General features: G+C 40.3%; 1 protein-coding gene across 4 annotated transcripts in view; it reads right to left on the bottom strand.

Moving 5' to 3' along the window:
* Positions 1–17,348, bottom strand: part of LOC110978722 (protein phosphatase EYA1-like) — a 136,450-nt gene that overhangs the window by 61,677 nt on the left and 57,425 nt on the right. For all 4 annotated transcript variants that reach the window (XM_087148464.1, XM_087148465.1, XM_087148463.1 and 1 more), the window contains exons 2-3: positions 11,357–11,418; positions 1,627–1,748 (exon numbers count right to left, since the gene is read on the bottom strand). In XM_087148464.1, coding sequence (XP_087004590.1) covers positions 1,627–1,748; positions 11,357–11,418 — 184 coding nt within the window. The remainder of the gene's footprint in view (positions 1–1,626; positions 1,749–11,356; positions 11,419–17,348) is intronic.

Here is a 17,348-nt window from a genome sequence, read left to right as displayed (position 1 = left end):
CCTTTTTTGTCTTTTTCAATTGCTAAAGGATGCAAAATGCATCAATCCATCTTGTTTTTCACCATGGACTCAGTGCTATCTGCACTTTTTCAAGGTACATCTGATGGTTATGACATGGCACAAATCAGCAGTGTATTCAAATTAATTAATTCTCGGCATAAAAACCTGTAATCAAATTAAATTGCTGGGCCTCTGACTAATCAAAAGCCTGCAAAAAATACTACAGCCGGCCACATCCAATGAGAGGAAAAAAAAACACACGGCCCAACCCCCGTGGGAAATCAGCCAAGACACCCTCTTAGCAATATTAACAGTTACAATGAATTGGATTAACAAGAAGAGGACAGTTAAAAAAAAAAAAAAAAAAAAAAAGCAAGATCGGCGAGCAACTCGATGGTGAAATTGGTCTTTTTTTTACTCCAGGAGAATGGCAGTTTTTTTTCTTTTTTTTTCATTGCCGGAGGTAAGATCAAGATTTAGTGATCATTTTGAAAGCAGGAAAGTTTCCGAAATTGCTATCGTACGAAGTGCAATTACCTTGGACGACGACACGCGCCTACGTATCGGTACATAATCGGGCCTCGTATTATGACGATTAAAGTGAGTGGAGATGATTGCTAGGACCATGAGCTACATGTAGGTGATTTCCTTTCCCTCCTCGTTTAAAGCTATAGTCGGGCGTGGCCAATTTCACAGAGCTGCTAAAGCACAAAATTTGCTTAAGCGCAAAAAACCTTGTTTGAAAAAAACAAAGGTTACCAGCTCAAACTCTATGTGATTGTCAGGCTAACCAAAAGACACGTTAATACCATCCCAAAACAATACAGATCACATGGAGTTTTGCCCAGTAACCTGATTTGTCAAGCAAGGTTTTTTCACACTTAAGCAGCTCTATGAAATTGGCCCCTGGTTTTACCCTTAAAAAGTCAGGTTATCAAAGCTTATATGTTCCTCTTACAAACACACATTATGCAGACCTAATAATGGATTTCTGTGCACATAATGTTCTGCATGACTGTTTAAAAACACAACAGCTGGTATGTGTTTTTTTAAACACATTGACGTAAATTTTCATTAAGGCCTTCTCATCACATTTCTACCTTTTTTCACAACTCTTGATATCTCCACAATTAAGAGAAAGCTAATTACTGAAGAAACGTCTGTCCTGGCATATTATATTTCAAATATTCATGCCTTAGCAATAAATCTAATAAGCCAAATCAATAAATTTATCGGTTGGCTCTTGGATGCATTCATAACATTTCATTCATCTCAAGAATCAATTTCATTTTATATCTAGGATGAACAATGAAACTTACTAGAGAGAGAAATGAACCATGACTTCTGAAATAAATTAAATTAAAAATTAAAATGAAAAACGCCCGCAATTTTTCGATGCCGCACCAGTGGTTTTTAGAAGTTTGCGAAAATATTCTCATGTATGACACCTGCATAAGAATGCACAGTATGCAGGGCTTACAGTAACTGGTGAACATGAATCATGTTTATGTAATTTCATCCGTTTTCAGCCCTGTGAATAGAAATTACCAATGATCATGATTTCTGTCCAATGACAGGTCGGGTCTCATGATCTCCCCACTGAAAAACAAAGGGCTGGCCACTCACCTTCTGTTCCATTGGTTGTTACAGAGCAGTTGCTGTCGGTGGAGTTGTCATGCTGTGGTGAGTTGCCGTTAGCGCTGGATACCTGGCTGTGCGGGCTCGCCAACTGCTGAATTTCCATAGACCTGGGAAGGTCAAACACAGGGGGGCATCCTGTTATTCTAAGCCTAGCAATTTGTTTGGTTCGAAACCATTCTCAAATCCTACAAAATCCTCAAAAAAGTAACCAAACCTAATAGAGTTGGAAGGCACCAGAGCCAATCTTGAGTTAAAGATCTTACAAAGACTACTGTATGACATAAATCAACAAGAACCTGAGTAATGTCCATTTACATGTACATAAGGACTGCAAACTGACAGTCCGATAAAACTCCTTTACATCCGAAACCCATTGAAGAAAATTGCCTTTAAGACCCATTTGTGGGATCAGGTCACCCTAGTAACCAACAACCTTGTACATGGTATGTGCATTTTAATTCTCAAGGAGCACCACTGGCCCTCATGAAAAGAAATGGTGGCTGGGCTCTACATGTACATTGTATGTACCTTCCTACAATCATGTTAAATCCAACAAATCTTCCTGGTGGATTTTAAAGGATCTGGGAGGGTGAAAATTAAGGGAAAGGAAAAACACGAATGTGACCTGATCTGAGTGCAAAATCACTACACACCCACGAGGAACCTTGGAATTACAAGTACTGTGTAGCAGCTACACTGTGTCTGTGTTTGTAAAATAGGAATCGATTCTTTGGCCAGAAACGATTGGTCATGTGATTTCATTGGTGAGGTCCACCACTGCAGACTCCAAAAAGCATACTGTAACACACACACAAAACAAACAAAGAAAAAAAAACAACCAAAAAACCATACCAAAGACCAAACAAACAAAATGAAAGGTTTTTCCAAGCTTCAACCCTGATGATAGTATAAGGAACATTTATCTTTTGTTCAGAAGACTGATTCAGATTTCTCCAATCCCGCAACATACAGGCAAGCCCGGGAAGACCACAACCTCTTGCTTTGCTTGACACATCTTTTAAATTCTTGACCGTACACTGGGTTACCAAGTTCAACAATATATCACGGGGAGGGGGGGGGGCTGAGGAGAAGAAATCGAGCCAAGAGATCCATCACCACGCCCGCCACAAGTTTGTTTTCATATTGTGTAAGTGGATGTTGTCAGCGGATACGAACTTGTTTTGCTACACGCTCAACGTGCGCCCGTCTCGGGTTACAGGTAAAATAGTCCATACTTTACAGAGTGGTGATGTAATGGGGAGAGAAATTGTTATTGAATTTTGGCAGGGGAGGAAAATGTGTGTATCTTTCTACGACAGCTGGTAGTAGCCGGTAAAGGTTTTGAGGGCAAACGGCTTGGCTAAAATGAGGAAACATCGTAACAAATGGATGACTTTAGAAAATTTACCTGGTGAAAAACACAATCAACTTGTTGAACACTTGCTAACATTACACAGCTAGCCTAATTCACAAGTTTTATAAAAGCTTTACATGAGCAAATTCCTCATTCAAGAACAGATTGACAAAGATCCATTCTTACAATGGGGAGGGAATGGCGATAGTGATAAATTATCAGCAGCTTAGGTTTTATTGTTTCTTCAGGCTGAGTTTCAGAACACCTAAGCCACTGCTAATTTGTCATTACTCTGTTGTCAAGTAGATCAACACTCTTCCGTAGGGATAAAAAAATATGCTGTATAACATGAAGGGTCTAACAATTCCCTTGATAAACTTCCAAATTTGTGACAATTTTGCAACCTTTTTGTCTTACTTTCCAAAGAAACGTTAGGGATGCTAAATGAAATCTTGATTGGAGAGACTAGTGGTCTGGTATCCTGCAGAGAAAAGCCTCCCCCCTCAATCCTGATCAAGTCAGAAAGGTTGCAATCTACATGTACCTGGGCAAAACAGGTTCCCTACCCTATAGTTAATAACTGGAAATGATTCTGGGAAATCAACTATTGATGGTGTGATCCAATCTAGTTGACACCAAGGTTACTAATCTTTTGTTTGAAAAATTCTCAAGAGCTGAAATTGTTCCACTTTCTTCTGCTTCCTGAGCTTTTACTGTGTTCAGGTTGAGCAAAAGGAGCAATTTTGGTGACATCACCGGAATGTTTCGCAGCCAACTAAACTGAATGGGGAACCAGACATTGGGATCGGGATAGCAATGGCAGTGGGGGTAAAAAAGCCAATTTCACAGTCTGGATAGAACTTTGATGTCATGATCCTGCCGCAAACAGACACCTACAAGTACGGCCTCAAAAATACTTACTACACATCGCATGCCAATGTTTGGGGATTTAGCACAAAGAGGACATCTCAACGAAACTTTCAGTGCCAAAAATTAAACAGAGAAATTTTCTAAGAAGCAACGCCAAACAACTCAACTTCCAGAGAGCGCCTCTGAACCCACCCTCATGAAGTGAAATTACATTGTAGAACAGTGGAATTACGCTGGCCTTGCTGGGGCAAAACTTCATTTTTACTGGCAGCTTTTCCTTGCTGTTTTGAAATGTGACACGCTGTCTGATACGAGAGGGGAAGTTTCATTTTACTGGCACCCAGCAGATAGGCAGAAACAATAGGTTTCCCAAGTAAATACATGCATATGTACAACCCAAAAATTCAAAACACTTGGCAGCCAGAGGGAACTCCTCGCACACAGCGTACAAAAAAAAGAAAGGAATTCTCTGCGTTATCATTTCTGCAAAATTGTAAATAACCACAACATATCAACCAAGAAAATGTTTCTAAATAGACAAATCGGGGCATTGAAACTTGTATCTTATTATCAAGCTTCCGTGAAACATGGTTGACAAGGCTCCAGCACGACTACATGTAAAGTTGATTTGGTGCAGTTATTTCAAACCTCAGTGGCTCTTTCTTTAATGTTGTCCCCCAAAACCTTCACCGACCAAAGCAAAAAGCCTCCCCTTCCAATTTCACACAAATCCTACCGCCGTGATCCATCAAATTGGGAATTACATGTGGTTTCATCGGAACCACTCACTTCTGAAGTCCTTTTTATCGGTCGGGAAAATCCACTGCACTACTTAGGGTGTGAGTCTTTCAATCTCAAATTGACAATATTTAACAAGATGAGATGTGTCGAACAAAATGAGCAAATCAATGTACATATACATGCCCGCACCTTCTACATTTGCTTCAGAGATTTCAGTTTGGCTGATATTTGAAGAAATGGAAAATAAGACAGGAAGATTTTAATGCCTCACAGATCACCTTCAAACCGAAAATATTGAAAACTTCCAATGCAAGAAATCAACGCCGACACATCAGCCAAACTGGATGTTGTAAGTCAGCCATGGCATTTCAGGCAACACAGAAAAGATTCATGCTCATGTCTGACGCCAAACGTATCCTCTAAAATTTCAACAAAAATGCCCCAACTCGGGCCACTGTAATACAGTCTTGATTCATTTCCACAAAAATTTGTTGTAATTGTAACCATACGTTTGTGCAACTCAATTTTTTTAAAGAAGAAAAAACAAGTCATGTTTTCCTAACCCTACGTTTCAACCTATACATGCACTGAGTTCAGGCCCCCTAAAATCCCCGCAGTCCACAGTAAATGGACAATGTACTGGATGTTTCCAAGTTTCTCAAGGCACAGTGCTCACTGCATGCAAGACATTATTTGATCACAATTCTACAAAACATAATAGCAGGAATTATAGCCGTCTAGCATCCTGAGGTATACATGTTGCATTTTTCTTAACTTCAAACGGTCTCCATACCAGTACAGTAGGGCACATGTAAATTTGTGTACATTATAGTGATCAGAATGACACACAATACCTGTGCCAATATAACTCTGTTTTGTGAAACTCACTTATGCTGATGAACATACCGATCTCATCAAACATTTTCAGGGTGATTTTTTTTTTTCATATTTCATGGACAATATCTTGTCCTAGTTCAAACAGGACAACTAACTCAGTGACAAATGCAACCAGTGACAAATGTAACCATGGCTTGTCAGATCAAGCAATACGGAAAAAATACTTTGCAGATCCGATGACAGACACTCACACATTCTCAAACTGTGCTGAATGTAATCTTTAAATAGCAATCCTTTTTCTGCATTTGGAAATTGTTTTAAGCTTCAGTTTTGAAAAAATTAAGCACCACAGACTGGGGAACTAACAATGCGACAATATTTGCCGATTATTTGCTCACATTCACGAAGTGTCATGCATCTTAAAGACTCAAACTGGCAGAAAAGAAAAGTAGCAGGCCAAAGACGGAACAGCCACTTGTCAAAGTGTAAGCCTAAATAACAAACCAGACCAACATATACCCTCCAAGAAACGTGTACAGTGTTCCTTTGTTTCTCTTTTTGTGATGCAGGGAGATGGGGACTTTTTCCTGGTGTAAACAGGAATTTTTTAGGTTTCTTGGGATGGGGAGGCTGAGTTGCAGAAGTTATTACTAGAAAAATGTCTAACTGGTAGGCAACAGTTCCTCGTTACAAAATCGCCACAAGTCAGCTACTGGTTAACAGATTAAGCAATTCAATCTGCTGATACTTTGGAAAATGCACCTGTTTATTAAAGGACTATTTATCTCATTCTTGTTAGTTTTAATTCTTTCGTCTTGTTTTATAACTGTTTTAATTTTAATTGTTACTTTCATTTCTTAATTTTGTTTTATAACTGTTTTTATCAGTATTTGTTTTAATCTTTGAAAGTTCATTTAATTTCTGAATTTTTAATGTACAGCACTTTGTGATGTCATTGACGGGGAAAGCGTTTTTTCAAAAAATTCATTATTATTATTATTAAATACTTTGAATGGGTTACCATGGAAGCTCAGGACTGTACAAACCATCAGTTGCACCATGAACTGACGTATCGTGGATAGTTGCCACACCACAAAGTGACGTATCGTGGATAGTTGCTGCACCACGAACTGACGTATCTTGTGCACAAAGTCTATGGACAGTACATCACTTTGTGGTGTACATATCCCAAAAATATCCTATACGTCAACTCGTAGTGAAACCGACAAATACCTATACATGTGTTTGTGACAATGGCAACTTCCATTCTAATTACATGTAACTGCATAACCTTTCTCCACACTGCAGCAATCTCCAAACTTTTCTTTCAATGATAAAATTATTTTCCAAAAAACTGTTCATCTCATATCAGTGAAAACACATCAAAGGATGATAGTGTGTCACCTCTTTAAACTGAATCTACATTCTTAGACTTTAGCCCAAACTATCTGAACTACGGAAGCACACATCTGATTTTTCCAATTGGAGTATTCACCTACACGTACATACCTCTAACATGCTTCAAAACAAACGCTTATCAGGACGCATTCTCCCTTCTTTCTAAGAGTGGCATTTCATTCTGTTTGAATTTTGAGTGAATAAATCTGCTCTGCCCAATCGAAACAGAGGGAATTATGAATTTGAGTAAAAATTACTCACTCAAATGGATCGAGATTTCACTCAACTTTCCACTGAAGCAGGCTCTCTTTCAAACACCACGTATTTCAATCCAAATTGGGAGTAATTTTCGTCTAGTTTCCTGTTTCACTCTTTGAAATTGAGAGACTTACGGCTTCTGTTTACCATTCATTGCCTTCACTTGCCAGGTTACAATTCTGAAGAAGCTTCAAGTTCAAACTGCAAATACGATTTCACCGTGACTAAATGGGCTGAACCTTGAAAAGTAACATCTCATGGGCTATCTTGCACAATGTTCCGGTTTCCGTAACAGGTCAGCTAAGAATCCATACCTTCTCCACAGTTCTGCTCAACACACGTGAGGCCATGAACTTCAAATTACCACACCGTCCAAACCCAACGTTATATTGAATTGAAAGTTGTTATTGTGGTGATACAGAGGATCTTTACATGTATGCTAAATTTCAAACTGATCGGGCATGTTACAACCAAGTTCACAGGGGATACCCCCCATCCCTATCTGTGAGATGGTCCTCAAAACCTGGCTTTTTTGGGTTAAGAAATCTTTACCAAAATTTGAAAAATTCTAAAGGCAAAAAGAGTAGGCAGATTTATCTCATCTGACTTAGCATGTTCTACTCCACTCGCTACGAAATGACCGCCACCATTGATGGCACAATGGAAATTTTGTTTCACAACATAATTTCAGCAGTTTGCTATTTCTTGCGGCTGCTTTGACTAAACTTTTGTTTTCTGTTTTCTGCTTTCTGGGTGTGCGACCTACCGGATAGATTTTTTGGTTTCCCCAAACAACAAACAACCAGCCGGATGCAGGTGCATTATCCAGTGTTCTGATTTCCTGCGTCATTCTCTGAAATTTTTCTGCATCTCTCACATCCTCTGTTGAAATCTCACGAGTGAAACTGTGAAAAATCCCCCGGCAAGTTCTTCCACATCCCCCCGCCCGAAGTCAATGGCAAAGACCAGTAAATTACTGTTTCCCCTCCAGCTTTTGGCCAGTGTAGGGTCTTAAAATTTCAGTCACAATTAAACTTCATGAGTAATGTCTGATTCTGAAAAGAACCACACATACTCAGAAAGACACATCCTTGCACGGTGCAATGGCAAACCTCTATAACGTAAACTTCCTATCGTTAAGCATTACAGTGTTTTGTTTTAGAAGTACCATATCACCAAAATCTATAACTTAAATGTAAGAAACAGTAAATATCACAACCCTATTCCTACACGGTGTACATGTACATAGTGTGTACATGTGGATATCATGGCTTTCAACCTCAGGCCTCTATGCTTATCAATTATGAAAGAATATTTAGGCAGAACAATTTCTTAGAAATGATATACTGGCAGACATCAGGAATACTTTGATTGAAATGAACCGTGCGCTACATGTTGACAAAATAATGGCTTCTAGTTACAAGGCATGTGACACTCCATTGAGGCATTTGTTAATGGCAATGCCCGGCCCCAGGAGAAGCCCCAAAAAACAAAAACAAAAAAAAATGTAGACAATACTCTAAAAAATGAGTTATGATTTTTGTCGTCGCCATCTTGGGAAGATGATCCATTTATGGAACACACAAGCTACAAAAACACTGAATAGTCATGATGAACAACAGTCATTGGATCAAATATACAGCAAATACATGATCTCATTCCTAATGACTACCTGTATATTATCAAAGTCATTAAACTTGAAAGATGTTTCCATTATCAAACAGCCAGAGTCACACACTACTGTTCATCCACAGGATGGGGTATAATATAATAACTACCCAACAATCGGGAGCATGATTTTCCTAAAAAGTGATATGGTCATAAAATTGACAGAAACTAAAGAAGAGGGAAGAAAGAAAACCAAATTAATCCAAAAACAATAAACACTCACCAACCCATCAAAGACGTGCACTTCGTACCAGCCCTCTAGTCTGCAAACCACTGACGTAGTAACCACAGAGGGGGAAAAAAACACAACAAAATCCCAGGCAGGCACTCCAGCGATTATCTTCTCCAAGACTCCCTCGATGGGAAAAGGTAAGGGTAGCTTTCCTCATGTAAGACAACAACTTCCATTAACACGCCGAAACCTCAGCAATGCTCCTCCTAAACACCACTATTGATGGCCATAATCAGATATACTGGGACAGGGAGTGAATAACTCGTGGACGTTTCAACCACTCATGAGCACAAAAATGATTCACATCACTACTGGGGCCGGCCATCAACATATACACACTCCACAGCAGTGCACAAGTCAGTCAGTGATTTCAAGCAGCCAGGCAGTACACCACAGACGCACATTCACTGCACCATTCACCCACGGCAAATGGTTTTGGCCAACCCTCCAAATCCGCCGTGGACCAATGGGATCAGCCCGGCCTCCGTGTCACCGCATAATCCTGATGACTGGAGTTTTTAGCCATGGGGGGCCAAGTTCTGTGGTCACATCTCAATGGATTTCTCACCATCTACCACAGAGAAAGGCAGGGAGAGATGTGAATACCCCGCTGCGCAGAACCTTAACCACACAATACACTGACAAGTGATGGGAGGTCTAGGGTCCAGCAATCTGCATTGCCTGCCCCAGGCCTGGGACTTGGAGGGCCAAAAGCAAGCACCAGGCATTGCTGGTCAAACACGCATCCCCTTATTGTTTCTGCACACAGCTAAAATCAAGGTTTCCTTTGTTAGATTTCCACTCTGTTACCGACCTACAAGGGTTGCAATAAGTGCCATCAACAACTTAGATAAACAAAGGAACAGTGATACACATTACCTGGTATAAAATTCAGCCAGGAAAGGCTTACACAGGATCCATGGTATAAAATTTTTTTCTGGCTTGTCAACAAGACCTGCCTGTGACAAACTGTATCATTGAATAGGTTGATTATTTGCTCCTCTGACCACAATTTCTGAAAATTTGACAAATTCCCACACCAAATTTTCACCACTGAAATTTCACAACTGGACAATCCTGGAGAATTATGGCAATGACCTGTTTAATGACACTGCTCTCCACTCCTCAAGATAAACACCAGAACCACTCTTCAAGACAAAATCAGGCCCCTGCCCAAACCATGCCAGTGAATGTACTGGCAGTCACTGGTCCCTAGCTTAAGCCACTCATACAGACTGTTCCACTGTACATGTACTCATCCCTTTGTCTTTAAGTTCATTAGGGATCATCTCAAAAACACTGCTGCTGTATGCCTCTGCAGAATCGCACACTTTATTATTTATAATGGGACAGTAATAAATTTATCAGGTGCTACCATCCTCTGCAGCGGCTGATGGAGGGGGGGGCAATTTTTCAAGCCCTGGATGGTGTTTGTTTAAGTGATGCTGTGAGGATTTTTTACTAAATGAGTACTCTTTTCATGGCCATCGTGAAATGTGTTCTACATGTACATGGAAATGAAATTGAAAAGCACATGGACATTGCCAGCTTTGATAAAGTTTAAAGCATTCATCAGAACATCAATTCAATATTTTTTGTTCATTGTTAAGACTTCGCAGCCTGTATTACTAAATTAGACAACATTAAATTCTGAATGAAAGAACACACAACATAATGGCTTTGTACACGTAAACGAAGGCAAGAAGAAAAACTACCTTTTTGGCACTGAACAACATAGTCCAAGATGAGAAATAAAAAAGTCTTGATTTAAGTGAGTTCATTCAAGCACAGTAAGACTTCTTAGTGTTAAAAGCTGTCTTGACAGGGTTAACAGGAAAATAAACTTGTTATCCACAGAATGGACATATACATGAACTATTGCCCTGCTCCTCAGTCAATATATAAATCATCCTAGGGATAATATAACCGCCATAGGGGTATGTATATGTAGCAGTTAAGGTTGCAGAGAAAACTTGACAGTGTTAATTAAACCTTCATCCAGCTATCCCTCAATATGCACATATTCTCAACACAGGAAAGAAAAACTGGTGTAAAATATCTTACTTATGAACACTGACAATAGAATTCAGATTTATCAGTCTGAAATTTAAAGTGTCATTTTCCAAAGTTTTGCCTCTGTTCAACCAAATAAAGGACATTCAGTACTCTATACATGTAGGTCACTTTTGAACAACCATGAATACGACCATTTTCTCTAATGACTACGTGTGTGGGGAAAAAGGGGGATGAACTGTGGGTGGAGCCAAGGAAAATAGTGGGCGGAGCAGATTTCCCCCTTTTGTTCTCTAGCACCAGCATCAATTATTTGAAAAAGAATGTTAACACCAACGTCCTACCTTGATGAGGATTGTGTGTGGTTCTCGTTTGCTCCCTCGCTCTCTATCCTGGCTCTTTTCACCTGTCAACAACACCCAAGAACAAAAAGGTTATCAGCCACTGTTGGATTTTGTGGTTTGAACAGAGTCAACTTTACCACTTATCTGTACCTCTCACTGCTGTTTTATTGCCTTCCAATGTCGGCAAGTTCCAGTGTATAAACTTACACACAAAGCTATTTTCCCTCATGTAATATAACTTTCTAAATTCTGTGAAAAGTTAGGATGATCACACACTTGATTAAAAACAACAATGTCATTTTTGCTGAACACTTTTCTAGAAATCACAAGAAAATCATATTCTTTTCGTTGGTGCCACAATTTTTGCCATCTTTTCTGAGAATGAAGGATGTCACGAACATGTAACCAAAATGGAATGAATTACGGGCAACATGATCCCATTTTTATCAATCTGTAAGGTTAGTAAACACTCCACGACACCAAACACCTTTAGGGAAAAATGAATGGAAGAAGGTATTGAAATGAAACACCACTCTCGTTATTGTGGCCACTTTTTTATTTTTTTTTTTACTCAAATATGTAACAGGAAGTATTTTTTTTATAATCGAGTATACCACATGAAAGCCTGCAGCCAATTTCAGTGAGCTACAAAGTCTCTTTTTACGTAATTTCTTTCAAGTGAACAAATTAATGAACTTGATTGGCAGATATTTCATTTTTGACTGAATTTGCAGTTGGTTAAAGATGGGCGGAAACCACTGCTACCCACTAGGCAGGTCTTTGCGATCCACAGTCACGCTATGACTCAAGTACAATTAAGACAACGAGGACTTGCTGGAAAAAACTGGTTCAAACGGTCATCAGATTTCCCCCAAAAGATAAACATGATGCGCATGTATGCATATGCAATCTTTGCTTGAACAGGGGAAAAAAAGTGTCTTGAGTATGTTTGGCTAGAATGTAGAGTATCTAGTTCGATGCATCATCCGATACTGTCAGCGGAGCGTCATAACAAGGCAGTTTTTTTTCCCTTATTTTGGTGAGCTTTGCCGGCAATTAAGGTCTCATCTTCAACCGGTCAAAATCATGCCAAATGGTGTTTGCTGTTTCCGGCCATGCATACCGGTCCTCATCACCGGTTCCCTGCGGCTGTCCGCGGCTCTTGTGTTTTCTGTCAATCCGCCTTTAACGGCCGTTAAATGGGGGGACCAATCGGGACCGAAATCAACGCCGTTGCCAAACCCCGGACGAGGACTGCTGGGTAAATGTCGGGACACGTTCTGGTATTTACGCAGCATGATCGGACACTGCAAGGGGGGGTGCATAGGCCTGAGCGATGCTTGCATGTTACGTCCCAGCGACAATGCTACATTAGCAGAGTGTTTGTGCTGACATTGATTGTGCATGCCGTGAAGGGAAGGGAAGGGGGGAGGAGTACGGGGGCGTACAAGACCCCATCGGGACTGGTTTACCGTCAGTGATTTGTCACATGTATCATACTCGGCCCAAAACTGTAATGTACACAGCCATTTCAGTTTGATAGCTTACTTACTCTGGGCATTTGTAAATGAGAAAAAAAAAATATTTCCATAACAATACTGCCTGCATAATACCCTTCCTTCGGTTAAGGGCACATATGATGACAAAATACTTGAGAAAAATTGACTGTAAACTGTGCTTTATAAAACCGATGCTGAAATTAAGGGTGAAAATTATGCCAGACTGCAATGTTGACTTTATGAGACCAACAATTTACATTCTTGAATAAAACATTGCAAGATCACCAGTAGTCATCAGTACCACCAAACAGGAAAGAAAATGTTTCCTGCCTGTTTCAGTCACAGAATTTGTTTTACAACAAATCCACAAAAGTTTAAATAGTGCACCTCACTTCAAATGTAAATGAATGTTCTGGTACCAACATGAAGGAATAAAGTATGAAGAAATCTGCATTGTGCACAGGGAACTAGACGAGCAAAGGTCTATGGAACTTTTTCACAGCTAGCAGGAAATGCACGACCTTCAGGAAAATGTTCCGACCTTTGTGAGGCACGTGTGATGTCGGTCCACACAGCCACAACTCACTGCCAGTTTTGCCAAGCACCAAAAATCATGATGTAATTAGTGTAGTGCTTCAAGCAACCAAAGGCCCGCCATGATAAATTATGTCATCATCTTTTCCATTAGGAGACTCAGCACAACCTCATTGGACAGAGAGTCTTTTGAGGGACAATCATTATTTTGTCATTAGGGTTTTTGAGGGCTGGATGAAAGTGAAGAATAGTCCAATCTCCTCCATGACTTCATTTGCCCTCTGACATTTTGCAATCTGAACCCAAGCAAAGACCGCCGGTGAAGTACAGTGGGTGCGGCTGCATTTGAAAATCTATGGCATAATGTGATGAACTCAGTAACCATGGCAACACTATCACTGGTCATTCACAGTGGGAGCCACTGTGTGGTGATAGGCGCTCAGTACAACACCGAGCACTGTCTGCCACTGAAGGCAGCCGTCGAGAATGCCAAGTGACATCACTGGATTTGTCTATGATCTACGTCACGGAACTCACAAATTTACAGTAACACTCTCTTCTAGACCTTTTGGAGAAGTCAGCGTATACACAGAGCTGATATGCTGAGGCAACTGCATAAGCACGCAATGAGTTACATGTAATGCAATATCGGGGAAAACAAATGTAACAAGATCATACTTAAGAACTCAGTGCTATTAAAAATCAGAAAATAAGGACTTTTACAGGGCTCCTGCACCTAAAGGACAAATAAATTCCATGACTTTTCCATGAGAAAATTATGAAAATCCATGACCCAATAATGCAATTTCTTGGACTATCCGCACTTTTAAAGTTGCGAATAAAATCATGCATTTTATGCAAGTCTGGTAAAATTCCGTGACTTTTCCACGACTTTAGTCATTTTTACAAAATTCCATGACTTTTCCAGGCCTGGAAAATGAAAACAAATTTCCATGACTTTTTCATGACTTTTCCCAGCAGGGGGAACCCTGCTATTATGACCCATGAGTTTTTCTCAGAAAGCACGACACCTCTGCATAGCGGGATTAGCCCTCCCTTCAAAAGCAACATGCAGATGCCCCCTTTATGTTAAAAAAAAAAAAAAAATTCTGGGAGAGTTCTAGAGACCTGCCCGTTCACGGATCTAGAACAGGAACAAAAACCAACAAGATGTGCCGCTTCAGCCAAGATGTTCTGATTCTTACATTTTACACCAAAGCACCAATCAATTGTCCAATTTCCTCTCCAAACAAACCCAAACTCCCCTGTGCCAGAATTTTTAACCTCCAAAAGGAGCGAATCTTTATCCACAAAAGAGAAAGAGAGGAAAAAAATCATCCTGTTCTCGTCAACTGTACCGACTGACACATATCTGCCCAGGGCTACGGGACGGAGACCAGTCAAGCCAGGACAATGGCACACTCCGCCTTGCAAAAGTACAACAAAGTACGGCGACATTACATGCACTTTTGTCCGACCAAGTTGGGACAAAGAAACGCCAAGGAAAAAAAAAAACACACTGGTTTGCAGCCCCATCATATCAGGGAGCCCTGCCCCATTCTGACATTGCTCCCATAAAATCAATATACGCCCATTTTTAACAAGGCCATTTAACGGGGACCCCGACAACTAGGTCCTAAAAGTGACTTCACATTCCAGCCTAAGAAATCCATTTGATGAGAACGAGACAGCATGACATGTAAAACTGAAACAGTTTCTTGATTGTTATGTTTGCCAACAAATTTGCAAGAGTTGCTTAAACAGATTGGTTGGAAAAGTAAACACAAATTCATGTCACTGCAACTTGCAAATTATACTTCAATCCCATGCTACACAAGTAGGTGACATCCCTCCACAAAATAAGAATGAGCGTTTCTAAGATATTAGAAAATCTTTTATGTCATGAGATTTTCAGAGTTCCAAATGCCATCCAACTTTCCCAGTGTGCCTTTAACGCATCTCCACCAGTAACCAGCAGACATCTCAGGACTGAAACCAGAAGCTGATGACACAGCTGGCGCCCAACCCAAACTTTCACTGTTTTCTCATCATCGGTGGGGCGAGGGGGGGGGAGAATAAGTCAGTAAAAGTGGGCGGCTGGCCGTTGGCTCATTAGTCGCCAAACAGCGCCATCGTGTGATGCACAGCAGGGGAGGTGACACGTTTAGAGTAATTACTCAAACAATTTTTTTTTTGGAGTTCCACCCTCCGCCCCAATTTTTTTCTCTGTGTCTTATTTTTTTGACAGGAATGAGGACAATCCCTGGCATGTCTCTGGGGTTGATAACCTTGAAGAAAGGTTGGATGAGATCACTGATAAGATGGGATACCAGGTAAATGTCATAATACAGACAGCTAGGGATCTGAAGAGTTTTCTACACTATGTGATAGTGATAACTACAGACCTCAACACAGTCATTTCTGAAGTCATAAATCTGGCTTCATGGGTGCATATGTATATCAAATATGGGGTATTTTATAAAAACTACACTGTCAGTTTGGTACCGTCAGCAAACTGTTTTTTACGGTGGCCAGTCAAAATCCTGCCAAATGAAGCAAGCTTGACACTGAATGACTGAAATAACTTGCCAACAAAAGTTGGCCTTTCCCTTGCAAAGAGCAAATGGCATGAAAGGAATACTGAGGGAGGAAATCTGGAAAACAGACTGGCGAAAAAGAATAAAAAATGCAGCCCTGATGATGAGGTCAAAAACAAAGGCTTCACACTGTCAAACACTGCTTTAATTAAACTATGTAGAATGATGTAAACTTGGCTAACGTTACTTTAAAATTCTCTCTAAATAAGGTCAGGGATGTTAAGCCTGGACTATTAAGCAATAAAGTTTTGTGCATGCAAGGTCAAAGATCAACAGACATGTTTTTTGTACATAATTTCAAAATCTATGCTTGCCCAGTCATTCAAAACTAAATCTGCACGAGCTTTATGTTGATTGCAGTAATAAACATTCAAACTACACGCAGCAAACTTTAATCAGTGGATTTTCCATGATGAGGCAAATCTCCTCTGCCCAAAACCTCTTCCCCCCCCTCCCCCAACAAACATTACTAAGCTGTGGTAATTGGGGAGACATCCTTTCCCAAATCTCCATTTGTGATCAAAATATGGAATCTATTTCCCCTCAGGTGTGTTATCAACTTGTCTTGCCTCTGTCCGAGGCATGCCGATGGCCAACAAGGAAATCTGATTTGGTGGAACATTTCCTTCGTTACAAGGCTCTACAAGCGCGGCTGCCACAAATTTAGTTCTGTGTGACCTGGTTCTTGTCTAACCTGGGGAAACAGCTAGGCGTGGTTTGAATTTCCGACTGTCAGTCCTGCCACTCGTCAAAATATGAAAAATATTTGACATTTTGTGCGGTTGGAAATAAGAACGGAGAATAAAGCGATTTGGTATGAGGGCCGAGACTTGAGTGATCCATACATTGTCTGCATATAGCAGGTTTTATCAGGCATCGCAGGTGACTTTTTGGAGCAGGGAAAATATCACCAATCAGTTCATAGGTCGGATGAGGGCTCGGCTCTGACAATGGGAAACATGTGTCGCCAATAATTTCCAATTCCGCGACATGGGAATTCGTGAAGATCTCCCAGCAGTGCTACAACTTGGAGCAGAATGTGCACACACCTGTTCACGACGGCCGTTCTAGGAGAGGCAGCCCAACTCAACAGTTGATAATAAAACAAACGACTTAATAATGCTCCTCGCCACATCATATTCACATCAACCAATTAAAATAAATATGAGGCAGCTTAATAAACCTGACAAAAACTATTTGAGAAAGTGGTACTCTGGTCAAAAGCTACATGTACATGTACATGGACAACAGTTTGATTCATGTAGTTTCAAGAACTGTAGAGCTCTGAACATAGCCAGTAGTCACAAAATTGATATTTGTTTGAAGAAAAATAGGTTCAAAAATTTAATACAAGTCGTTGGT

The sequence above is a fragment of the Acanthaster planci genome, linkage group LG18 (assembly GCF_054643075.1).
Source record: "Acanthaster planci isolate LZ-2023a linkage group LG18, COTS_SCS, whole genome shotgun sequence".
In the NCBI taxonomy this organism is placed as follows: Eukaryota; Metazoa; Echinodermata; class Asteroidea; order Valvatida; family Acanthasteridae; genus Acanthaster; species Acanthaster planci.
This window is presented reverse-complemented; position numbering and strand designations above follow the sequence as displayed.